The sequence below is a fragment of the Asterias amurensis genome, chromosome 3, assembly GCF_032118995.1.
Source record: "Asterias amurensis chromosome 3, ASM3211899v1".
Classification (NCBI taxonomy): Eukaryota; Metazoa; Echinodermata; class Asteroidea; order Forcipulatida; family Asteriidae; genus Asterias; species Asterias amurensis.
In genome coordinates, this window is record NC_092650.1 from 2,134,696 (window position 1) to 2,160,325 (window position 25,630).

Here is a 25,630-nt window from a genome sequence, read left to right on the forward strand (position 1 = left end):
TCGGACGTAAGTCACAACGTCACTAACTTGAGTCAACATCTCTCTGCTGATTTAATTACTATTTTTCTGGTTCCTTGTTTTACTTTTGCGTACAAAGTCCATCTTTAAGGAAACTGTGTGGCCAAAATTAAAAATGTCCAAAAGTGTATTTATGCTTTCTATACATACAGCAATTGTTATTTACAACTTATTTTTTTTTCAGAATCGGAAAGATAACTTTCATAGCAAAAAACCAAATTTATTGAATCAGAATGGGGACAAATTTTGGGGCATCAAGGCTAAGACCAGAGCCCAATTTTATAAAGCTGCTAAGCAGAAAATACTGCTTAGCAATTTGATTCCAGTGTGTGCTTTGTAAAGGGCATCCTATGAGGAAATTGTAAAATTTCTACTGGAGCATTTTAATAGCACCAAGGCAATGACCAGTGGGCATGGAGGCAATTGCCTTCATTGCATCCCTGAAGTACCAGTCCTGCCACGTTGCAAATGAATCAACCTTTAACCAAGTCAGCGTCAAATAGAAGGATGACAAAAGGGGAGGGGTAGGGGGGAAAATATGACAGCAACTTCAGTTTCAAGTTACATGCTCATGGCGATGTATTATCTGCTTCACATTTCACCTTCACTGTCTGTCTTGGGACTTCATTACAAACTGAACTGGTCTGCTATTTAGTTACAGGGTGTGATGATTGGACTATGACTGGACAATTTTAACCGACTTTATGCCCCAAATACCGGAACGTTTAAGAATAGAGGCTGGATTGTTCAGATCGGGGGTAATAGTCCGTCTGTTTAATGTCTAAAAAGCGAGCTATAATTTCATAATTTCTCTGCACGAACATTGGGTGAGTCTGAAGTGCAATACTTTTCATCGTAAAAAGAGATAATTTTTGAAATGTAAAATAAATGGCACTTAGGATGAACATAATTTGCATTAAAAGAACACTTGAGAGATCTTAACATGAAAGTATCTTTAAAGATACACACTAGTTTCTGTAGTTTTACCAAGTGATATATATTGATATTTTCTTGGTTGACAGTTAAAGGCTTTTACAGTAGTTTAGCTTTGTTATTTTTCTCTGATTTCAACCTAATGTAACCAAAGTGAGGCTGGATGGACAAAACAGTCTGGTGCTTTCATTGGAGTAAATCATTAGGCCTATTATTGTGAATAGAAACAGGGAACCTTTAGAAGGCCATCATGATTAAAGTCTTATTGTCAAGAGAATGAACTACAGTGGCTGTCCTAAACCACATCAATTTATCAATTTGAGTGCAATGACTCTGATTGGCCACAAGTTGGACCCAAAGTACACCAAGGCCACTGATTGGTTGATCAATTCCTAATCCTTTTTAACAAAAAGAAACTGCTGACAAAGCCTACATATGTACACAATTATTTACACATGCATCAATTCCTTATCAAATCCCAACAGAAAAATTGAATCTCATGTTGCACATGGTCCCTAAACAACTCTGATTGGGCACATTCAAACGTTTACTGACAGTTGGTTCTTGACATGATCCTGTTTTCCACCAGGGATCAATTTCACAGAGCTGTCTGCCTAAGCAGACAATATTGCTAATTTCTGCTAAGCAAACATTAGCAGGACACCAGTCAAACATTGTACACGAGAGATGGCTTTTTGGCTGGTAATCAAATTTTGGTAAGCATAATTATTTGGTGCTTAGCTACTTTTTGTGCTTAGCAGCTTTATGAAATTGGGCCCAGCTATGAACTTTGAGTGTTGTCTATAGTGGAAGAAATTGCTAATTTTATGACAATGTTTTGTGTGACATTTTGTACAAATTAATCTGTAAGCAAAAAAAAAAAATGCTTATAAGCGCAGACAAATCTTGCTCATAAGAAACTGGCTACCAGCCAAAATTCCATTAGTTTACATTGTTGTAACTGGTGCCCCACTCACTTCTTGCTTGGCAATGAAATGTGCTAAGCAGTATTTTCTGCTTAAGAGCTTTATGAAATTGGGCCCAGCTTGCAAGGAAAGTGGCTTAAAGTTATCATTTCAGATCTTATTCGCCAACCCAAGACAAAACACTTTAAATGTCTGGTCATGAAGAAGTTTACATAAGGAAATCATTATCTCCTTACAACCACAAAAACAAGAAGACGAACTTTAGTTTGAACTTGAATCCTCTGGTGTAAGGAGGAGGGTCTCTCGTTCACCCATCCTTCATCATCAATTGTTCTACTCAGCCCCTTGTCTCCTCTTAACAGCTTCTCACATCTTGAGCAAGGAGACAGGCCTACCCACAGATATTACAAACCAACTCTTTCTCATCAAGTTGTTCATACAAGATAAGATCCCAATCACGACCCACCAGGACATTAACAAAACAAACAAGTGGGTGGTACATTGATACGACAACCACTGGGGGCTCGAGGAATGGGTAGAACCATCCCGTTTGCAAACCGGAAGGTGTCATTATATGTATTACAAATGACATGTGCTTGGATTCCAAGATGGGTGTCACCTAACACATGGTGCGTATTACTGTCACTGAGTCAGCTGTGGGAGCCATAGCTCCCTTGGTGCACAGCGTGCCCTAGCATTACACATGAGTATCTAGGGCCAATAAACAAAAAAACATGTTTACTGTCCTGCCTTTTAAGTTTTGGAAAACAGGAACGAGAAAAGTTTATTTTTTTTGTAATGGCCGCCCAACACATTTTAAAAGACTACTGACTGAGCTGTTTTTTTGTTTTTCCGAAGTTGTCTAAATCCCTTATTTATCCTTTTATTTCCGATATATAAAAAAGGAGGCAGCCTCTAACAAGGAAGTGAGAGGAGATCGTTTAAATGTATTTTTTTTTAAATTGGGGGAAAAAAAGGAGACGGCCTCTGAAAAGGAAGCGAGTGGGACGGGCTGAACATGTTTGTTTTTTATTTGGCCTAGGCTTGTACTGTAGTAGCATCACCACTTTCTAACTACTACACCTGTTATAGGAGAGGTTGGCCACACTCAGAAGGTCTCTGGTTGATTTATGGATCTGGATCATGACTAAATGGGACACGCCAGGATGATGTTTGCATTTCTTGGGGTCCTGTTTTGCCTTTTGATTGGGGTGACATCAGAAGCGAAGCAACAGAGAGCGAGTTAGTGATGGGGGTAGAGACCCAAGGGGGGAAGGGGGCAGAATTTCGGTGGAACAATGAGACTAGAGAATGAGAACATTATGGTTTGCCAGCTGTTCTCAAACATTTGAAAAACCCAAACATCAAATTCAAAAGAGATGAAACAATGTTCTCCTGGGAATCGATATTGGACAACTTACAGGAACGTTACAGAATTGGTAAGAAACAAAAATCGTGAAGATCACAGATTTACATAAAACTTACACGGTCTAATGATGATGATAGTAAAAAACATCCCTTGAAATAGGCCTATTTGTGTCTCAAATGTCATATTTGATGAGAAATAAATAATCTACCTTCGCGTTTGGAGTTTATCGCTCAGTGAGCGTTTTATTCATTTTTTCTGGCATCGATGCAATGCGAAATTTGTAATCGTGTTTTCACTATTCTCTCGTGACCCAGATGGCCGATCGATCTCAAACTTCCACAGGTCTGTCAGTTTATGTATATGGTGGATTACATAAAGTGCTTACACTGCCAGCAACTATTTTGTTAGCAAAACCAATTCTGTAATGTTCCTTTAAGATAGCCTTTTTTTTAGCTGCTGTCCAAAATGTCTTTAATCTAAAGACAAACATTTACTTTCTGTATTCAGAACCTTGCTGCTTCCAAGAAGGAATTAATTTTTTTTAGGCAGTTGCTTCTAACTCTGTTTAGATGACTTTCAACATCTGATTGGCAAAGGTTGTGGGTTCGAGTCCCATCCAAGGGCAAGTAATACCTGAGATTTTGTACAGTGCTTACACGCATAGGTGTACCACCAATGCAAATTTAAAGGCACTGGAAAACTATTGGTAATTATTCTAAATATTTGTTAGCATAAAAAAACTCACTTGGTATTGAGCAATGGAGAGCTGGTAGTAACATAAAACATTGTGAGAAACGACTCCATCTAAAGTATTTAGGAATTTTTTAAAACTTAAGAAATTTTGAAGAATGAGAGGGAAAAATAAAGCTGAGTTGGGTGGAAATCAGACACAATTAAGCTTGAAAGGTGCAATCTCCATATTGATACTTCAGCATGCAGGCCTCAAATTATTCCGCGGCACCAGCAATTGTTATGGTAGGCCTACCCTGTGTTTTGCTGTGGTGCCGTTTGCAAATTGACAATTTCCTCATAGAAATGCCCCTTACCAGAGAAGAATTTCGGTGCTCTTGCATGAGCAAAGTTCAAGGTCTGCTTATTAAATACCAATGGTAGAATCTTGGACAGAGCACAAGATGCAACAAATGACTGTCCAGTGCGGTCGATCAAACAAATCACTCATTTCCTAAACATACTGTTTCAATGAACGTCTTATGGAATACCTTGGGTATCCCACAAAGGGTACGCCTAACGACGGTAACGAGACCATGTAGAACAATACACATTTGTAGTATGTAATACAGGTGTACAAAGGAAACCATAAAGGGTAGAGGGGGAAGAAGTCCCAGGAGACGGGAAGCTTATCAAATCTGACATTTATTACTTATGTATTACTATTAAGATTCATTTGTCACTGTCAGGGAGTGTTAGCTTTGTCATGCATCACACGGTTATTGGATGCGGTTTATTTTTGGGAGGTATTGTTAAGAGCCGCTGAAGAGGAAAAAGGGCAAGAAACACAATTTAACCACTTGGGTTTTTGTTTCTTATTAGAAGGGGAAGTCGACTGTTGGTTTGATAATTTTGCCATTAATTTTTATTATTTTTAGGACATAAAAAAATGACAGACAAATACATAAAGAGAGCCTAAAAGAAAGACCTTTGCAATCCTGAGGGTTGTCCCAAAAATCAAAATCTAAAAGAGCGTTTATTTGTGTTTCTCTATTCTGTTCCATCACTTATTTTTGTTTCTTTCAAACTCATTGTGCACTACTTTGATCATCTTTGCATTTAAAAGTAAAATTTCTCACATTTAGTGACCAAATTGTTTTATACATTTTCCTATGTTAAGAATGTAGTAGTTTATAAGATGATCTTTTCATCAAAGGAACTCGGCAAACTCACACAAGGGGATATAATCACAAAGTTGGCAACAGCCAATCTCTCTCATACACATTTAGTGTAAATTTTCCATTTTTTAATGAATGGAAACAAAATGATACTGGCACGACAACTAACTATGGAATAACACAAAGATGTCAAGAAACAATCTCATGCACTAGCTGGTAAAAGTAATAGACAATCTGCAGGTAGAGCCTATATAAAAGTACCACTTTTTAAAGGCCGTGGACACTATTGGTGAATAAACTCAAAATATTTATTAGCATAAAACCTTACTTGATAATGTGTAATGGGGAGAGGTTGATGGTATAAAACATTGTGAGAAAAGACTCCCTCTGAAGTAACTTAGTTTTCGAGAAAGAAGTAATTTTTCCACGGATTTGATTTCGAGACCTCAGATTCAGAATTTGAGGTCTCAAAATCAAGCATCTGAAAGCACACAACTTCGTGTGACAAGAGTGTTTTTTCTTTCATTATTATCTCGCAACTTTGACGACCAATTGAGCTCAAATTTTCACAGGTTTGTTATTTTATGCATATGTTCAGATACATCAAGTGAAAAGACTGGTCTTTGACAATTACCAATAGTGTTCAGTGTCTTTAAATAAAATACTTTTATTAATTTCTGACTTTACGAAAGTTAACATGTGAAACTTTGTTAATTTAAGAAAAAAGAAAGACTCTTTCTCTCGTACCCAAGTGACACCAAAGTCAAACTATTCTTATGTTAAATCTTCTGAATTTTGACCTCACCGACTTTCAACGCAAACTGCTATGTCATTGGGGTTAAAAAGCATAGAAAGTGCAGCAGATACCCAAGGCAGGTGGTTTAATTCCCTAACTTAAAACCTGAAGTAAAAAACACCAACAACTGTTGGTCTTGGGGATCAAGTCGGAAAATCTGCTCCACGACAAAACTTGCCAAAAGAACCATGACTCAAGTAACATGCTTGTCCAACTTTGCACTCAGTGTACATCGATCGTTGCTCAGGAAAAAATCCCGAAGTCTGAGGAGGGTTATTATCCAGGGCCCTCGTGTGTCAGGAGAGAGAGAGAGAGTTTGTAGTTCCTTGGGAAGAGCAGCAGGCGATCGGATTACAACCATGGTAACTGAGTCCTAATCACCCAAGACTGGTTTGCCATATGACATGTGTTTCCTTGGACTGGACACTTTTCTTTGTGTTTAGGACTTTGGGGTTTCTTAAAGTTCACATTAATAGTTCCTGTTTTTATCGTTCAATCTGGATTGCAGTGTGCAGAATATAATAAAAATGGCTGTGTTGTTGTTTGTTAAGATGGTCTTCCCGTCAAGGGTACTTGGCAAACTCCCCCAAGGGACTCGATATGAGCACCAAGCTGGCAAAACAGCCAATCTCTCGCTTGAGTCTGGTAGATAACTCAAGGAAAATTGTGGTAGCACTTTAAAAACTACCTATTACATAAAAAAAACCTGCAAGCTTTCACAGCAACAACTACTTGCATCTGATGAAGTAGTTGTTGCTATGAAAGCTTATGCATGTGTTTTTTGCTACCACTAGCTTCAGTGCAAAGAAAGGGACTTACCTCTTGAAACTCTTAATAACACCACAATAATTCCTGCAGCATCTGACTAAGGATCCATTAGAATCTTAGAATCATCATGGATTGTTGGAACAAATTCTGCATCATCTTATTTTTACCATTGTTTGTACTGACTAAACATTTTTAGCCCTTGAGAATGCGATGAAACGTCAGGCCATTCAAACAATTTTTTTGCATTTATACCACAGGTCCTTTTGGTTGTTAAGTAGCTTGCAAAAGCTAATTCTATTCTCTAACTTAAAAATTATTTACAGAAACAATGTGGAAATCATCTGGCAATTGACAGGAGAAAAAAAATTCAAGCTGTAAAGTTTCAGTGACTGAAACATTGATCTGAGGCATGATATCAGTTACCAACAAAAATATTCAATAAAATCACAAAAATATTAAGACGGCAGAAAATCCGCATCTCAATCAGCGAGCGCACAGTAAGCTTAAAATCCTCAAGAAATGATTCAAGAACAGGGGGTCCTCAGACCCTGAAACAAAATACTTGTGTTAAAGTTTCCAATTTAGTATATCCTGAGGTGCTGAGGTACGCGTCTACGGTTCTGTTTCTTAGAGGGATAAGGTGGACCCAAACAGACTCCTCGGCAGAAATTGAGCATACTGGTGATGAACAATGACTTAATCCATACTTTGCTCTACAGGAATTTAAAGAGAAGGCTTCTGACAACTCGGATGAGATCACTCCCCTGAAAAACCTCCCCCCCTTGCACCCAAACCCTTGTGCCTCTCAATAAAGTTCAGTATGGCAAGTGTAATTAAGCCGATCATTTGTCGAAGTACGTGCTTGACGCTAAAAGCATTATGCATACAGGCATACCGGCGTTATGTGAAGTACAGACGAGTCTGAGTTGTACCTGAGGAGTGTTGAATACCACAGCATCCTTTTCTTGTTTGAATCATGCCCAGGTCGAAATTCCAGTTGAACCTAGTTAAACCGGGTTTAACTGGAACTATTTGAAACCAGTTGATAAACTAGTTAAACACAGTTAAAACCAGTTGGTTTAATATGAAAAATGGACAGAGACCAACTGGTTTACAATTTCAACCTAGTTGAACACAGTTAAACCTAGTCCAAACCAGTTGGTTAATATGGAAAATGGACGAGTTTGATCACTATCCAGTTGAACCAGTTGACCCCAGTTAACTAGGTTCAACTGGAATTTTGACCTGGGTGGTTAAAGTCTATGACACAAGTGGATCAGAGCATACTGATCGAAATGTTGAGTTGTCAAGCACCGGTTCTTCTCAGAACCACTACTACTCAAACAGAGGTTTACACATGGTGAACTGCAAACCTCACCTGGGGTTTAACAATTTTTCTTTCTATTTTCTTTTATTTATTTATAAATAAATAAAATCTGTTTTTTTTCTTCTTTTTTTTTGGGGGGGGGGGGGTTTTGGAGAGACTTAGACATTAATAAGAGCAAATACTTTGCTCCCAAAACATGTCAACATACGACTTAATTATGCTCATATCCTTTGAAAACATCAAATAATCAACCACAAGGGAAATTGACTGGGTAAATTGATTTAGAATTGATTTTTTTGTTAACAAGTAAGAATCCTACAGAGCAAGCAGAAACAAAAGACAGTTCTCTAAGAACAAACTCTAGCAAGTAGATTTACACATGGTGTTGCAGAAACAAATAAACAACACTTCCAAAAGAATAAAGAGAAAAAAAATCAGCCACAACATGTTCCTCTGCTTGTCTTATAACGCACATCTTCTAACCCTGTTTCAATCAGACTTGCCTTGAAAGTGATGATGAAACACCTACAAAAAACTCTCAGCATTCTCCTCTTAACTTCTCAAATGCCATGCTAGCGGCCCGCCTAGTTGAGCAAGTGAGACCCAGCCATGCAAATTGGCTATCGTTTAAGCAAAGCAGGGACGAGAAACGACATAATCCTTCTGACGAAGACTGGGACAGGGCAGAGGGCTGGGGACAGGTGTGTTCACGGCAGGAGGGTCAAAAACAGTTGCGAGTGTCACTCACTTTTTTTTAATGTTTAATGTTGTGACTCAACATAGTGAGACGCAAACAGGTTTTGTTGTTAATTAAAATAAATTGAAGAATTCAAATTCCACTAAAGAGGTGTTTTATATTACTTACAAGGGTGTCAGAAAGGGTTTTGGATCGGATAAAAGAAGATGATCGGAGCATACTGATCAAAATGTTGACAACCACCGGTTCTTCTCAGAAGTGCAGTTTGTATGGATTTCATTCAATTGCTTGTGCATGTTTTAGAGCTCCTGTTTAAAGACACTGGACACTAATGGTAATTGTCAAAGACTAGTCTTCACAGTTTGTGTATCCCAACATATGCATAAAATAACAAACATGTGAAAATTTGAGCTCAATTGGTGGTCGAAGTTGCGAGACAACTGTGAAAAAAAAATTGTCGCACCAAGTGGTGTACTTTTAGATGCTTGATTTTGAGACCTCAAGTTCTAAATCTGAGGCCTCGAAATCAGACCCGTGAAATAATTACTTCTTCTCGAAAATTACGTCACTTCAGAGGGAGCTGTATCTCACAATGTTTTATACTATATCAACCTCTCCCCAATACTCGTAATCAAGAAAAGTTTTCATGATAATAATTATTTTGAGTAATTACCAACAGTGTCCACTGCCTTTAAAGGAATTTATTTTCGTGAATGGACTTCAAAGTAATTATTTGGCAAAAAGAACCATTTATTTTCCAATAAAAACACTATTGTTGTGGGGTGTTTGTGTGTTTTTTTAATAAATATTTATACAACTTTTTCATTTAAGGTCCTTTTGATCATTATTTGTTGAAATTGCAACAAACAACCTTATAGCTTTGGACTCAAATGAACTGACATTTGAATGCCTTGTTTAACAAATTTGTTTGAATTCAATGATGAATTTTCTTCAATACTTGATCAATACATGTCACCCTCCTCAATAAGCGACAGGCATCATAAACAGCCCATAACGATTTCGGAGAGCGCCTCCAAGTTTAACTTGTCATCAAACCCATACACTTCAAACGAGCCAAAGTTCCTCCTCTTACTCACAACGATGTCACTCTCTAACCTGCTTCTATTTTCTAACCCCACTCTAGTTTTATCTCCCCGTAGCCGGCATTTCGTTCTAATTAGTGAACGCTTGGATTTGTTTCCAAGCGTGAAGCCCATCACTTCATTTCATGCCCCCCTTGGTGGTGGATTCTCACTGGTGGATCGTCTTTGGTTACCTGTGGACAGATTGAATAATGACCGGGCAGGAACCGAATACTCAGACCCTGTTTTTAGACGAGAGAAAAATCCGAGGCTAAATGACTGGTTGCCTCGAAGACAAAGACTGGTTCAGTTTGTATTTTTTTCATCTCAAATTTTTTTCCACCAACCCGAGTTTTTCGATTGGTAATCACTAATGACTGAAAGAAAAAAGATAACTTGTAATTGTGCACTGGACCACCCGCCCGAGGCCAGTGGTTTCGGTGTCGGGCCAGTAAACTCAAGACAGGACAAATCCAGATGTATTGGTCAGTGTCTTGGTTTTTCCTTCTACTCATCATCTTTGTGTCAAAAGAGTGATGTTTAAATGTTGAGTTTGGGTCGAAATTTTTTCTTGGAACCCTTCAGAGTATCACCAGTAAAACAGAAGGAAGAGATACATCTTCTCTTTTCAAATAAAACAGTTTAGATGATAAAACTGTGTTCTTATTTAGGTTCTAATCTCTTCTCAATTTGATTCTGGTCATTTTGAGAAGTGGATTGCTTGGGTGGCATTCTTACGCTACTTATTTCCAACGCAGCGTCATACACCAAGTCCATCTCAATGTTCAGTCGTTAGTCAACTAGGCCAGAAATTAGACATTTCCTTGGGGATTTCCCAAGTATTAAGCATGAAATCTAACTGGCTGGAACTTGGCAATTGGCCAAGGGTTATACCCCTCCCCCATCCTCAGAACAAAGATCCAACTCATTCCATATTCATTTATCGAGGATGAGTTGTTAAAGAAAGTTGCTTAAGCTGTTTGAAAATCACCATAAAATATGTTTAGGCCTATGTTAGCCAATGTAAGGCACAAAGTTAAGTTGCTTTAGCTGTTTGAAAATCACCATAAAATATGTTTAGGCCTATGGTAGCCAATATAAAACACAAAGTGAAGTTAGCCGTTTGAAAATCATCATAAAATGTGTTTATAATATTTAATAGCCAATGTAAGGCACAAAGTTAAGTTGCTACAGCTGTTTAAAAACTACCATAAAATATATCTTCAAAAAATTGTAAAAACACAGTTTTTAACCAAATCAGGCTCAAGTCCTGGAGGATATGGACTTTTAAGTATTTAAAAATACCACTCTAAACTATTAAGAGGAACGGCTAATCTAATCTACCGAACAATGCTGTCAATTTAACTTGGTTTATTAAGAGTATTCTGGAAGAGCAATTCTCTTCAGTCCTTCAAGGTACTATACAGGATTCAGAAAGTTAAAGGCAAAACATATCCTTTGGTTTTTGAAAACGCTTGATTGTTTGAATCCTATATAAATGTAGAAACAGCTGTTCAGTTAGAAGTATTGAATTTATTTAGGGGATGGGCAGTACAAAGGCTTGCTTGATAGAACCCTTATCTGAGATAAGCCGGAATAGATTCACAACTTTTCCTAGTTTTTATTAGTTTCCATGGGTGACTGTGTATCATCACTCCTTCGATCTGAGAACACACACATTGTCTTCTTTAAATCGTTGATCCGTTGGTTATCAGATCAGGATGTAAGGTGATTGTCAAATTAGATCGGCAGGAATGGATTAAGCAAAAGGGGAGGGGTAGCAGGAAGAAAGAGTAAAAAGACCAAGATGTGTCCCAGCCTGTATGCTTCGTTTTTGACTAGGGCAAGGGCACCAAGGCATTTTCTCCTTGATAAAGGGCACCCTATATGAGGAACTTTTTAATTTCTATACTGTAGCATTTCAAGGGCACCAAGGCAATGACCAGGGGGCATGGATGCAATCACCTTTGTTACCTCTGTGAAGTATCAGGCCTGTGTGTCAAAGCCTTCCCAGTCCCTAGGCAAAAACATCATTTCAAAGTAAACTGAAAGCTTCAATAACCGTAAAACACTATTTTTGAAGATGTTGTCTTATTTTTTTTTTTTTTAACAATTATTTAAAGGGAGGGTGTACCTTTGGTAACAACTCTGAAAATTCATGACCATAAAAACCTACTCAGTAATTTTGTTTCCACAATTTAACAATCAACACCAGCGATTTGTCAGAGTCACTCGGCTTCAGAACTAAAATGAAGAGGCGATTATTGCCGATGTCGATGGCGACGTGGCAAGTGTCTGCCCTGTCAAGAAGGTAGCTGTCTCCACCCAGGCCTGAGGCAAAATCATCTCAGCAACCGTGGGACAGGTGGTGCCGATTTGCAGGGCAAGACAACCGATGAAAGTTGCTTTTATTGAGCACGTTTTCAAGTTTTTATTAAATTAACTTTGATCAGTGAGTATCGATTACCAACTAAAAAGTCAAATGGACTGTGAACGCCTTAGGTATGACAACTTATTCTGAGTAGAGCCAACTACAGAAAATCAAGATCTCAATTTAGCTACTTCAACTTCGTTCTCCAAAAAGAACAAAAAAGTGGTGCTGATTTGCAGGGCAAGACAACCGATGAAAGTTGCTTTGATTGAGCACGTCTCCAAGTTATTATCAAACTAACTCTGATCGGTGGGTATCGATTACCAAATAGAAAACTCTATCTTCAACTGGACTGGGCCCAATGTCATAGAGCTACTTAAGCAGAAAATACTGCTTAGTAACTCTCTGCTAAGTTGAAATGAGCAGGATACCAGTTGCAAATGATACAGGTGACATGGTAGTTTGCCTGGTAACCATATTCTGATCAGCATAATTTTGTTATGCTTAAGCAGCTATTTATATGAAAGTTGGCCCTGGTTTGAACGCCTTTTAGGAATGACAATTTATCCTGAATACAGCAAATGAAAAGTCAGCTACTTCAACTTCATTCTCAAATGCTTGCAACAAGATTGTTTTTTCTTTCATTATTCTCTTGCAACCTCGGTGACCAATTGAGTCAAAATTTTCACAGATTTGTAATTTGATGCATATGATTGGATACACCAAGTAAGAATACTGGTCTTTGACCAAAGGTGTCCAGTGACTTTAAAGGTCTGCGTTCATCTATCTGGTTGGTGTTTTTCCTCTCTTGTGATTGGTTTTGTTCATCCATTCTTCTTCTTTTAATTTTCTGATCTTATTGTGTGAGGTGGGGTTCAAAAATCACCTTTACCTTAATTACACGAGTCAAGGCCATCTGTGTTAGAAACTGTATAATGTTCATTCTGCACGACTAATTTCTCATTTGTCCTTGAATAAATATTATTGAAGAGACAGATTTGATTTCAGATAAAAAAAATAGCTTTTGGAGATAGTTTCAATTGAATCAAGTTACACAACATGTGTTATATCAATGGTATGTCGTAAAAGTTCACCTCCATTTTGTTGACACTTCAAAGGTTATCTTCCCTAAGTACAGAGATTGTGTTGATTTATCTGATAAAAATCCAATATTATACATGTCAATTGGACCAAAGTTAAATATAGTTAAGTGTAGAATTGTAAAGACCACTTCTTGGTAGAGGCTATAAAATAAAGCCGTTGGAATTTATTACAGTCTGGTACAAGGTTTTATTAGTCAGGATTTCGAAAAGGGTGTACTGTCCAAATTTGCTGGAAACTTAAGAACTAAGTATTCAAATTGTTCATAATACATACAGGCAAATGACAGATAAAACATGGTGTTTAAATTTAGAAACGGGTGTCTTTTGAAACCCTGTTTTAAATTTGGACACCTGGTTTTAAATTTTGACATCAGACAATCCTGTAGAAAGAGTTATATCTGCCAGTGCCACAAACTTCATCTTCCACATAACATATTTGTATGCCAGCCTTCACACAACTTTTAACTGTGACGAAATTTGAAGAAATACAAAATTAGTTTTTGGGCATTGATTTTTAAGAATTAAATAAAGGAATAAATTCCACTGAATCAAAGTTCCTCACTTACCAGGAATATCTTGTAAGCATCTGGTGTTCTGATGAACCACAGTACAGGTCACAAGCAGAGTTGAAGAAATGAGGAACATCCCCACAGTCAAGATGCAAGAACGCACCATCTTGGAGATCTGGTCAAATTACTCAGATATAAAGCAGGTGTTCCTAGTTCTAGTCAGCATAACCTACAGATGCTTACAGCCAGTCAAAAAGTCGTCCTACAATTTGAGAAAAAAGTTACCTTTGAATATTGGTTTTGGAATAATTACAGTTATAGCCTAAGAGGAAAGATGTTTTTAAAGTAGAATACAATGATCCACACAAATTTGCCTCGAATTACGTGGTTTTCCTTTTACTTTGCGAACTAACACAGTCGGCCTTGACTCCCATAAATGGCCGACCGTGTTAGTTGACGAGGTAAAAGGAAAACCGTGCAATTTTGAGGCATGTTTGTGTGGATCATTGTATTCTACTTTTACAACATCTTTCTAACCATCATTTTTCTTTTGATGTCTAACACAAGTAGGAATATTATGATTTCTTTTATGACTGATTTGTGTTATGACTAAAGAGACTCAGATTTTTTACAAATATCCCTTTTATAAATAAACATGACAGGCAGAATGATGAAGAATGAGTGTTCGTTTATACTGAGTAGTGTTAATCAATATTGCCTGATTCTGAGTAGGTAATCCAATGACCACTCCCAAACCATCCCACACCCAATCCTCTAAAGAATAACAACTTAATTGGGTGACTGATTTTAAAATTCAATGTGTGTTATTTGTCATGATGTCTCATTTAATATCTGTTTCATAACAGGGTGGCTTGTCCTTTTGCGTTAAAGGCAGTGGAGTGGACACTACTGGAAATTACTCAAAATAATTGTTAGCATAAAACCGTAATTGGTAACTAGCAATGGAGAGCTGTTGATAGTATAAAACAATGTGAGAAACGGCTCCCTCTGAAGTAACGTAGTTTTCGAGAAAGAACTATTTTTCCACTAAAATATTTGAATTTTATTTTGAGACCTCAGAATTAGATTTTGAGGTCTTGAATTCAAGCATCTGAAAGCACACAATTTGTGCGACAAGGGTGTTTTTTCTTCCATTATTCTCTCCCAACTTTGACGTTCAAATTTTTACAGGTTTATTATTTTATGCATAAGTTGAGGTCACCTACACCAAGTAAAAAGACTGGTCTTTGACAATTACCAAAAGTGTCCAGTGCTATCTTTGATTTTAATAAAATCCGATTGTTTTAATCTTATAGAAATGTAGATACAAATAACCTGTGAACTTTTTATTTCAAAAGGTGGTTACATTTGGAAAAAGGATTTTAAAAGTTCCCTTCACTAACCCAATATAATGTTAATTGTTGTTGTTCAACTCAAAACTCAAAGGATTTAACTCTCATAAACCCGGAGAAAATAGAATTAGCTGTTGCAAACTGCTTATCAACCAACCAAAGGACCTACTGAATAAATCCAAAAAATAGTTAATGACCTGACTTTCAACCCTAGCAGAGTATTTTTTTATGTCAAAATGTCGGGCTATTAATTAGTTTTGCTTGAGACGGTTTGCCAGGAAGGGAAATAATTGGGCAAAAGAATCCCAAAGCTAAACGGATTCATTGTACTTGAGTTATATGATTTCCTCTAATCCCCTTCATAAAATTCCACTTCCATTGTTTATAATTCTTTAAAAAAAAAAGCTGCCTAATGTATCTCGATTGATCATAGTTATTAGTTTTTCTCAAATTTAAAACCAAGATGCTTGTCAAAGAAGGAAAATCCAGTGGTCAAATTCACCAGCAATGATTAGTAACTTTTTTAAAAAAAGTATTGTGAAAAATTGAGTTAGGGCTAATGTGACTTCATGAAGTCTTTCAGGATTTTCCCATAATATTTTGACATTAACAAACCCACTAACAATTTTATAAAAACAAATTTTTGATTTATTTTTAAATTAAAGTATTGAAGTTTTTCGGGCTATCGGTCTTATCTCTTATATGAAGTTATGAACCACAAGGGAAATTGAACGGGTAAAGTTTAAATAATTTGTTCAACCCCAAAATACTTTATTCTTAGTGATAAATACTTATTTTCCATTCTGAATTCAGTGCAAATCCGACGGGCTTCCTTCATTTCCTGAACTGTTTTGTTTTGTTTTGTTTTGTTAAGTATGTCACAAGGTTGATGTCTCCTATTAAAGAGCACTGTGACCATTCAGCCCTTGGTTGTTTACTTGGTGCAATTAGTTATTTATTTCTAAATCTACCCAAAGCTAACAATATAAAGAAAGGCATACTAAGCAAAACATGCGGCCTTCCGTCTTTAAACTTCTTTTTAAGAATAAAAATGCACCTCATTAATGAGAAAATATCTCCGAAGTTAATTTTAGCATAAAGAAGAAATAATGCAATTGATTTAACAATGGCAATCATCACACATCCTATGGTTTCAGTAATTCAAGTGAAAATTTTAGTCTGAATAAAAAGCTGTATCAAAAAAGGGAATACCTTGAAGGACTCTTGTTAAAAATCTATTATAGCCCGACTCCTTTGTAACCTTTCGAGAAAGACTCTGCTAGGGCCGAAACGTCAGGCCATTAACTATTTTTGGGGATTTATTACACAGGTACTTTGGGTTGGTAAGCAGTTTGCAACAGCAAATTTTCTGTTGCAAAAATAAATTTATATTTAAGTGACTTACCAATTTGAAGATTCCTGTATCCATAGTTACAAAGCAGGCAAAGTGGGTATACTCATTCTTACTCCACAACACAAACGCCGCTGTTAAAAAGTCCACTCCACTGTGAGGTAATCACTGGGTCAGGTAGTCCCCTAGAGAGCTAGGCAAGGTCCAGGGGCGATGTCGGATGCGATGTACCTCCCAAATAAAGTGCAGTGAACTATTCGATACGGAATATTGAATGTCAGTAGAGTACGAAGAGCTGATCAACATGCTGGGAACTCATGACCACTTGGTGTGTGTGAGTGACCTAAGTTCTGCCGAGGTCTCAAGAAAAAAAAGGCCTGCAAAACTAAGTAACCATCCCCCACTTAGTCCACCTTACACATTGAAGGGATTTTGTGACGCACTGTATGGATAATGCTATACAATAAAGCCCAAGCATGTCAGTCAATTTAATCAGTCACTTGTTGCCTGGACACTCTGTACCACGGATACTCACGATTGTCAACGTGGGAATACCGTGGATGGAGGTAAAGCGTGCAACAATAATACACAAGTGATTCATTCATCGTCTGTATAGTGTAAATCATCACAGCAAATACAAACCAAATGTTTGTGTCATAACCAAACCACGTGAACCTGTGGCTTTTATAAGAAGGTGGTCTACTTGTTATAACAGATAGTCATCATGTACCTTGAAGGCACTGGACACTATTGGTAATTACTCAAAATAATTGTTCAAGCATAAACCTTACTCGATAATGAGTAATAGGGAGAGGTTGATAGTATAAAACATTGTGAGAAACGGCTCCCTCTGAAGTAACGTAGTTTTCAAGACAGAAGTAATTTTCCAAGGTAAATATTTGATTTCGGGACCTCAGAATTAGATTTGGAGGTCTCGAAATCAAGCATTTGAAAGCACACAACTTCGTGTGACAAGGGTGTTTTTCCTTTCAATTATTTCGTAACTTCGACGACCAATTGAGTTCAATTTTTCTTGTTTTTTTTAATTTTGTGCATATGTTGAGATAAACACCAAGTGAGGAGTGTCTTTAAGAAGGTGGTTTACTTGTTATAGCAGTTAGTCATTGTGTAACTTGAGATTGAGAACTATGAGAATTGGAGGATTACAAGCAGGGGACTAAGACACGTGTAGTGCTAACTGTATTCATGGTTTCCTCATTTAATATGCAAGGGCTAGAATTGAGGGGTGGGGGGGGGGGTGGGAGCGAATCCACACACACGACAACAGGGCTATGTTGCTGAATTTTTTAACTGCACCTCAATTCTTACAAGGCTACAATCAGAATGAGGACAAATCTTCCTGGCTCAGTTTTGAACAAAGCACTTTAAGTTAGAGTAAAAGAGAAGATAGATACTTCATTTATCAAATACTAAAAAGAAATGAGAGTATTTTATCAGACTCAAAATCAACATAATTTATAATATGTTGTTTTTGTTCAAGATGTTAAACAGCTTTGGGAATGAAAGAAAATGAACTGAAAATGGCCTAAATTTAATAAGCCAAGTCAGTAAATTTAATAAGCTTAAATCCACACTGAACATTTTATTTTATTTTATCAAAAAGTTATGGTCACTATATGGTACAAAAGAAAAACGTCTTAAAACTACGTACTTTGAATGAAACCAATAATATATTTTGAAAGACTAAACATTCCTGGCACTGTCAGTCTGCACGTCCCACGTGCATTACCAGCAGTACGGCAGTAACACACAGACTGTGACAAGACTCCGAGTCTGAATCTGATTTTCGGGTGATTATCAAAAGTTTCTAAACCACTTTGGTTTGAAGATTTTTGTGTACAAACTTCACCAGGGTGGAACAAAAAATATTGTCACATCCCCCAAAACTGTATGTATAAGTATAAAAAGTAATGTGGAAAAGCAAAATATACGAACTTACGAAATTATTGTCGTAGCTGTTGATTGACTACCACATTCCATTGTTATCTTTTTTTTGTCCAGCTGTTTGTTTGAAGTTTATCCGGTCAGAAGAGGGCGCAATCACTCTGGTTAACAAAAGACCCCGCCTTTTCGAAACCAATGTTTCAGTGAAGATGTTTAAACATGCGCTTTCAGAACGGGCGCCAAACCGGCAGACGGAGGCTGACTGAGAAAAAACCCGAAGAGAACGCCACGGTCTCGAAAAGGGACAAACTCTTATAAATACCGTCGCCGATATAGGCCATACAAATAATACACTGTTACATTGGTTTTGTTTCTACAGGAATTGTTTGTGTATTCAAAACAACCTCTATATTTGGTGGGGGGGGGGGGGGTGGGGTAAGGAATCAGTTTAAAGGGAGAGAGAGAACATGTCTCTTTTTTCTATGGCTCTATGGCTTTAAACCAAGTTTTATGTTTCATGTTGGCTCCTTCAGAACAGGTTTTTAAACAGGCAAGCATTGACACATAGTGTAAGCCGAAACTTAGTGGCCATCGAGTTGTTACAATATAAAATCTTCCATTTTCACAAGTACAAAGCAAAGCATGTCCTATTCAATAGAGCATTCTTTATTGTCTAAAATGTCACCACAAACTTAAATCCTTTGTGGAGAAAAATTAAGTAAAAACAATTTTCTTTTTACATTTCTGTGCTTTTTATATTGGATGAAATTAAGTACCTCTAGGTAGGATTTTATGATCAATCATTTTATCACGATCAATCTAAATCTGTTTCTCAAAGGTTTACTCTAGCAGATGTGTGGATAAGGTCCCAAAACAACTAACAAAACTTCAGGTTTTCAGAAACAGTTTTCTTGATTATGCTTCATTTCAGAGGGAAATATTTCACAGAAAAAATTCTTCTAGTATAGACCTAGTTTTTGAGAAATAAGTAATTTACCACAAATTTGATTTCAAGACCTCAGATTTAGAATTTGAGGTCTCAAAATCAAGCATCTGGAAGCACACAACTTCGTGTGACAAGGGTGTTTTTTCTTTCATAGTTATCTCCCAACTTCGACGACCAATTGAGCTCAAATTATCACAGGTTTGTTATTTTATGCATATGTTGAGATACACCAAGTGAGTAGACTGGTCTGTGACAATTACCAATAGTGTCCAGTGTCTTTAAAATCATCACAGTCAAATTCCCTTGTGGTTCATTATTTGATATCTGAAATAACAAATTCCAGGTTGTATCGTAAACTTGGTTGTGATCCGTGGCTACACAGCAGTTAACAGTTGAATGGCTTCTGACTGGCACCCCGAACAAAGATATTGACAAATTAGGGACATCATCAAAAAAGGACCAGCTTAGTTATATTCAAATCCAGCTATAGTCAAGTATTCTTTGTTCAACCCCAACTCATTTACGATTTATCTGGTCAGTTTCAGGTCATATTTCGCCAATTCCCTTTAAGTGCAGGATTCCACAGAACGTACCTTTATAAAAACATATTGTTTTCTATTAAAGGGAAGGTACACGTTTGGTAATTGTCAAAGACCAGTCTTCTCACTTGGTGTATCCCACCATAACCACAAAATAACAAGCCTGTGAAAATTTGGGCTCAATTGGTCATCAAAGCTGCGAGAAAATGATGAAAGAAAAAACACCCTTGTTGGACGAAATTGTGTGCTTTCAGATAAGAATAAAAGACTTCTAGCTAGAAGTCTTTTATTATTTGAGTGAGAAATTAGCTCTTTCTCAAAAACAACGTTACTTCAGAGGGAGTTGTTTCCTACAATGTTTTATACTATCAACATCTCTCCAATGCTTGTTACCAAGTCAGTTTTTAAGTTAATATTTGTTTTGAGTAATTACCAAACGTGTACCTTCCCTTGAAGGTCTTTCAAATAAATTACTGGATGACAATAAAACGAGCCCTAGCAGCAGGCATTGCCTGCCATTGGTTGTTATAAACCTTCACTCTCTGGTTGATTGGATGACGGAGAAGCAGCAACGACAGAGTTATAATGTTCCCCGAGCCCATATGCATGTCGATGGTATCTGAAATAATATCATATCATATTAATATCACTACTGATGGATACATTTTGCAGAGTGTCGTTGATTTTTTATAAATAAAAAAAGAATCCAAAATGTTTACCCCTATGGAGAGCTGCCAACATTTGTATCAAGGAGATTTTGTGCAAGAATCAGGGAGGTACAGTGTATTTAGAATTACATTAAACATAACAAAGAACAAGTTTCCATAATCAGGCCCAACAATATAACTACTGGCCTCGGGTCAGTGATCCAGTGTAAAATTCAAGCCCTGATATCAGGGGCCAATTTCATAGAGCTGCTTAAGCAAACAAATTGCTTAAGCACGAAAATTGCTTAAGCAGGAAAATAGCTTGTTTATTTTATTGTTACTGGCAACAATTTCATGCCATATACATTGCTTGTGACTGGTTTTTAGCTGTTGTTTACTTAGCATAACAATTGAGTGGAGTCTTGGCCAGTAATCTGATTTTACTAAGCAAGTATTTTTTTTACTTTAGCAAAATTTTGTGCTTAAGCAGCTCTATGAAATTGGGCCACTCTTAATGTACTTCTACATTTTAAGCGAAAAGATTTAAAGTGTGGGAAAAGAGTAAAGGATAAAAACGATAACTCACATCAGAACTAGAGGATCCTGCTGAAACTGCTCACCAATGTTAACGACAGGACTGTCTGCTTGGATGACTTGAATAGGTATCTTAAAGATGCTAGTCATTGCACTCATCTACAAGACAAAAAACCCAAATCAATATCACTCGAACAGCACCTCAGGCAAAGAAATAACGTTCTTGCAAGAACTTCCCACAAGAAACAGTTTAGGTTTCACATACTGTTGGCCAAATCCTGCTCTGTGAATTTATGAATTTCTATATTTTACTAAAATGCACCTCAGTTGTTTAAATTTCTTTAGTGTAAAGAAGACCAGTTGAGAATACTCGCCCAACTCAGAGGGCCGGATGGCGACTTCAAGGTGAGGGCATCACCCCAAATCAACTGCCACCAGGGACACGTTGACACCTACTCCTGGGGCTGAAACAGGGCTACCCCATTGACAGTCCATCAGGATGTAGGCATGGGTATCATCCACTAGGAGCCTGGCTGGTAGAGCAGAATGCACCACCTCCCCAACATTTTTTGAAGCACTTATGATTAAGTGCCTTGCTCAAGGACACAAGAGTCATAACCAGGATTCGAACCCACACTCTGCTACAGACAACACCAGAGCTTGGGTCCGGTGAACTACACCGCTTGGCCATGCCACACCACAACAGTTGTATGCTACATTTTCCTACCTCTGGTTGTCCACCCCAGGCTGCTGTGGTCTCAATATCTTTGCAATAACTCTCATATTCATCTGTTAAGAAAAACAACCACAATACAGGTTAGTTTAACTGTATATAATATATCTACATTTATCTAGGATTAAAACAATCAAGCGGTTCCAAATGCCCTGTAATTAGAGAAATAATATGAGCTTTTACCTAACGTGTAAGGTTCATCTGAATCAGCCTTTGATAAGAAATACAAGAAATCATCGATATGTGATCTCATGTAGTCTGCAACACGCTCCCTGATCTTCTGCATTGTCACCTGCAAGAAAATATAATTCAGAATAATTTTTTAAGAGTTGATAAGAATTCTACTTCCATTCAAATGAGTTTCTTGTCAGGAAAACAGAGGAGCAAATATACTTTAGAATTCATTTTTTCTGAAAAAAAGTTATTGACATAATTATTAACTTGGAGACCACCAACATAGGGCTAGATAGCTCGGTTGGTAGAGCACCGGCACATTCATCCAAAATTCGTTGGTTCAAATCCTGCTCCAGCTCTTTGTTCAACCCAAAATTAATTTCTTAAAATTTGTTTTCACAGAACTCAAATTTAACATCTATTAAAATTCTACTCCCATTTCAAATATTGTGTTTGGAAATGGAGAAGCACAATGTAAGGCCACATAAAAAAAAAAAATTGTTGATCGTCCTTTTTTTTTTTCGGATGGGGGAGGGAGGGAGGTTTTTTAATTTTTTTTATATAATTTATTGACAGTTTTGTTGACATGCCAAATATGAAATCAAGAATAAAGAAATCATCACAATCACTATAAAACAGAGGGTTTGTGTGTTTTTGATGTTTTCAATAGTTCCGTCAAACAAATTTAACTCCTAGATGACATTTTCTGTAAACTTTTTCAAACAACTAAGCACAGTGTAGCCCAAGTAAATGTTTGAAGAATTGTTCTCGCTTTGCCACCATGAATAAAAACCTTCTTTAAACATCTTTTCAAACCTGTACATTTTGAAAAACAACAATTTTTGATCAACAATTTTGTTTTATGTGGCCTAATAAAGATTGACAAGGAGACGAATAAAACAAACCTCTGTTCCACGCAGACCAAGCTGATGTTGCACTGCATTGTACAGACAATGTCCATCTGAAGAAATCTGAAGATAGATAAATATAAAAATAAAATGGAAAAATAACAAGAAAATTCAAATTTATTTTTGCCCACAGCAGTAATCGAACCCGAGTCCTAGAGGTGGAAGGCAAGGAAAGATACCACTTCACACTCACATTATGAACCCTGGTTTCAAAAGACTGGCCCGATCGGACATCATCAAGAGAAATAATTTTCTTGTACTTTTGAAGTTGCCCTCTCCTTCCGTCTCAACCCTGACTGTGATGGAAACATCATCCTTTACCTCCTTGACTTTTAATCCTCTGCTTGCCAAGACACTCTCAATCTTTTTCTCTTCTATTCTTCTTGAGCTGAACTCCAAATTAGCTGCGTCTTCAGCGACACATTCTTCCCGTTGCTTCTCCTTGGCTGCCTTCTTATCCTAACGGTAAAATTAAGAGAACAGTTTAATAGGTTATTTAGAATTGGAATCCTTCCAAACACTTACGACAAGTTATCGATCCAAGGTTAAGAAATTTAAAATAATATTACTGACTTTTTAAAAGAATAGAGTTTTTGAATAGACTGCTGCCATCTAAATAGAACAATAGGCCTATACAACAGAAATGCACATATTTATGCGTACGAATGAGCAACTACCTTTTGCCTTCTGTGTAATGGCACCCTACATAGTGAGACGCCATCGAATAATATGATATAAAGTGACTACTTACTCTTCTTTTCTGTGCTTTACTGACTCGTCCAGGCTGAGTGTTCTCACTATTCTCTAGTGTTAAGTCATTTAGCTGTCCAGAGAGGCCATTATCCTAGAATCAAAATCAACAATCAAATGCTAAATATTCAAACTTAGGCATGTTGAGGGCAAGGGCACCAAGGGCACAAAGGGCACCCTATGAGGAAATTGTAAATTTCTACTGGAGCATTTCAAGGGCACCAAGGCAATGACCAGGGGCATGGAGGCAATCGCCTCTGTTGCCTCCATGAAGTATCAGGCCTGCAAACCTCTTTTAAAGGATTTGTTATTTCATTAAATGTAGCAAATTTCTCCACAGTGGACCTTAACAAGTACGGCTCTAATAAAAAATTCACAAAATACAACATTTATATAGCGCTTTATACAAAGTGTTTCTAAGCGCTTTACAAAAAAAAACTATAGGAATAAACAGGTAAGTTTTGAACGTGTTCACACCCTTCAAAGTGATGTACTCTGTGAGCTTCACTGTATTGAATGAAACTTGTTGTTTGTTTGTTTGTTTGTTTGTTTGTTTGTTTGTTTGTTTGTTTGTTTGTTTGTTTAAATGATCTTCCCGTCAAGGGAACTTGGCAAACTCCCACAAGGGGATATAAACACCAAGCTGGCAATAGCCAATCTCTCTCGTACAAACATTGGTTAAACGTCTATGATTATGAATTGCATAAATCAAGAAATTGAGATTAAGTTAGTAGAGGAGAATACTTATTCTAGTCATTGTGAAATCAGTGGTTAGCTTGGTAGGATTCGAACCCACAAACTTGTGATTGCAAGTCATGTAGTCTAACCACTAGACCACATTGACTTAACTTGACACATACCTGTGTAGTATCCCCTTTTTCTAAATCATCCAGGAGTGCATTTAGTTCTTTTTCTTGTCTCTCACTAAGGTCTGATTCTAGCTTGGCGATGTCTGCCGTTACTTCTTTCTTTTTCTTCTTATCTCCTTTCGGGATGGAACGTTTCAACGCTTGTATCTGAGCTGATCAAGACAGAAGAGAAAATAATCTAGTTTAGTTTAGCTCATCAGTCTCAGATACATTACTGTCAGAATAAATTAATCATAGGTCAAAGGTTGATGGAGACTGTTGCTGGATCCTTATGTTGTTATCAAATTGTCAATCGCATATTTATTTAAGTCCAATAAGTTCAAATATCATTCTTAAACCTCACTTGGGCATGTTTGGCGTTGTTTCAATGTTCTGCTTTTGAACCGGTGGCAATGCCATTTTAAAAACTAAAATATGAATATGTTTCAGAAAGAAAGTTTCTTAAACATGTAAGAAGTGCTGTATTACTATCAGACCACCACTTTTTTTACTCAAGCAGGGTGAATAAATAAATCCAACTCCAATCCAGTAAAACAAATTAATTTTTGGGGAAGTGTGTTGACCAGATTCAGCATCCTCACTACCAATCTATTTGAATTAATTTTATACATAGAGTAAAGACAATATCACTAGCAATTTCTAAAAGAAATCAGGGACAGTTTACATAACCAGGACGAACGGAAAAGACTAGCTCAAAAGTAAAGGTAAAACTTTTGTAAACAAAATAACAATCAAAAATCGGTGTCGGCAATACACGTCTTTCCGCCTTCCAAATGTACCAACCATAACACTTGCAGATCAGTGCTCTTTTTTCATCAATATACCTCCTAAATATACTATTACATTCCCATAACTTCACATATTGCTTTTAGGTTGTAAACAATCATTATTCTAGAAGTGTTACCTTGTAATTCCTTCTTTTCCTTTCGATGTGTTAGCAGAAGTCTTTCTTCAGCGCTACTCCCGTCTTCTGCCATTGTTGATATACCAATACATACCGTGTAGTTGGTGTCACTCCTCAGTTTTTATGTGGAAATCATACCTTATTCAAATATAACAAAAGTAAATCACACACAGATAGTTGAATGGAACTATTTAACAAAAATTAGAGTGGAAATAAACATCTTTTTAAAGTAAAGAATTTAATTGTGCAAGGAAACTTCAACTACTTGTAAA

The 25,630-nt window shown here is 37.0% G+C and overlaps 2 protein-coding genes across 3 annotated transcripts in view; both read right to left on the bottom strand.

The window, feature by feature from the left end:
- LOC139934860 (uncharacterized) overlaps window positions 1-18,762 on the bottom strand; it is a 57,129-nt gene extending 38,367 nt beyond the window's left edge. The window contains exons 1-3 of one of the 2 annotated variants that reach the window (XM_071929273.1): window positions 18,410-18,762; window positions 16,504-16,702; window positions 13,804-14,008 (exon numbers count right to left, since the gene is read on the bottom strand). In XM_071929273.1, coding sequence (XP_071785374.1) covers window positions 13,804-13,912 — 109 coding nt within the window. In that variant the 5' untranslated portion in view covers window positions 13,913-14,008; window positions 16,504-16,702; window positions 18,410-18,762. Of the gene's footprint in view, window positions 1-13,803; window positions 14,009-16,503; window positions 16,891-18,409 lie in introns of those variants that run through there. The other variant, XM_071929274.1, reaches the window with a different exon arrangement.
- A 95-nt stretch (window positions 18,763-18,857) lies between these two features.
- Window positions 18,858-25,464, bottom strand: LOC139934884 (deubiquitinase OTUD6B-like). The gene is made up of 9 exons (XM_071929305.1): window positions 25,359-25,464; window positions 24,446-24,606; window positions 23,587-23,679; window positions 23,157-23,294; window positions 22,833-22,898; window positions 21,937-22,045; window positions 21,748-21,809; window positions 21,073-21,179; window positions 18,858-20,458 (listed from the first exon to the last, which is right to left on the bottom strand). Exons 1-9 carry the CDS (start codon window positions 25,429-25,431, stop codon window positions 20,365-20,367), a joined length of 903 nt encoding a protein of 300 aa, XP_071785406.1. The 5' UTR covers window positions 25,432-25,464; the 3' UTR covers window positions 18,858-20,364.
- Between the last annotated feature and the right edge of the window lie 166 nt (window positions 25,465-25,630).

Bases quoted from the DNA above. Each gene is read 5' to 3' on its own strand.
- LOC139934884 (XM_071929305.1), bottom strand. From the start codon at position 25,431: ATGGCAGAAGACGGGAGTAGCGCTGAAGAAAGACTTCTGCTAACACAT. The intron at 23,680-24,445 runs GTATGTGTCAAG...TTTTGATTCTAG, and splicing joins AAAAAGGGGATACTACACAG to GATAATGGCCTCTCTGGACA. The intron at 23,295-23,586 runs GTAAGTAGTCAC...TTTTACCGTTAG, and splicing joins GTAAAGCACAGAAAAGAAGA to GATAAGAAGGCAGCCAAGGA.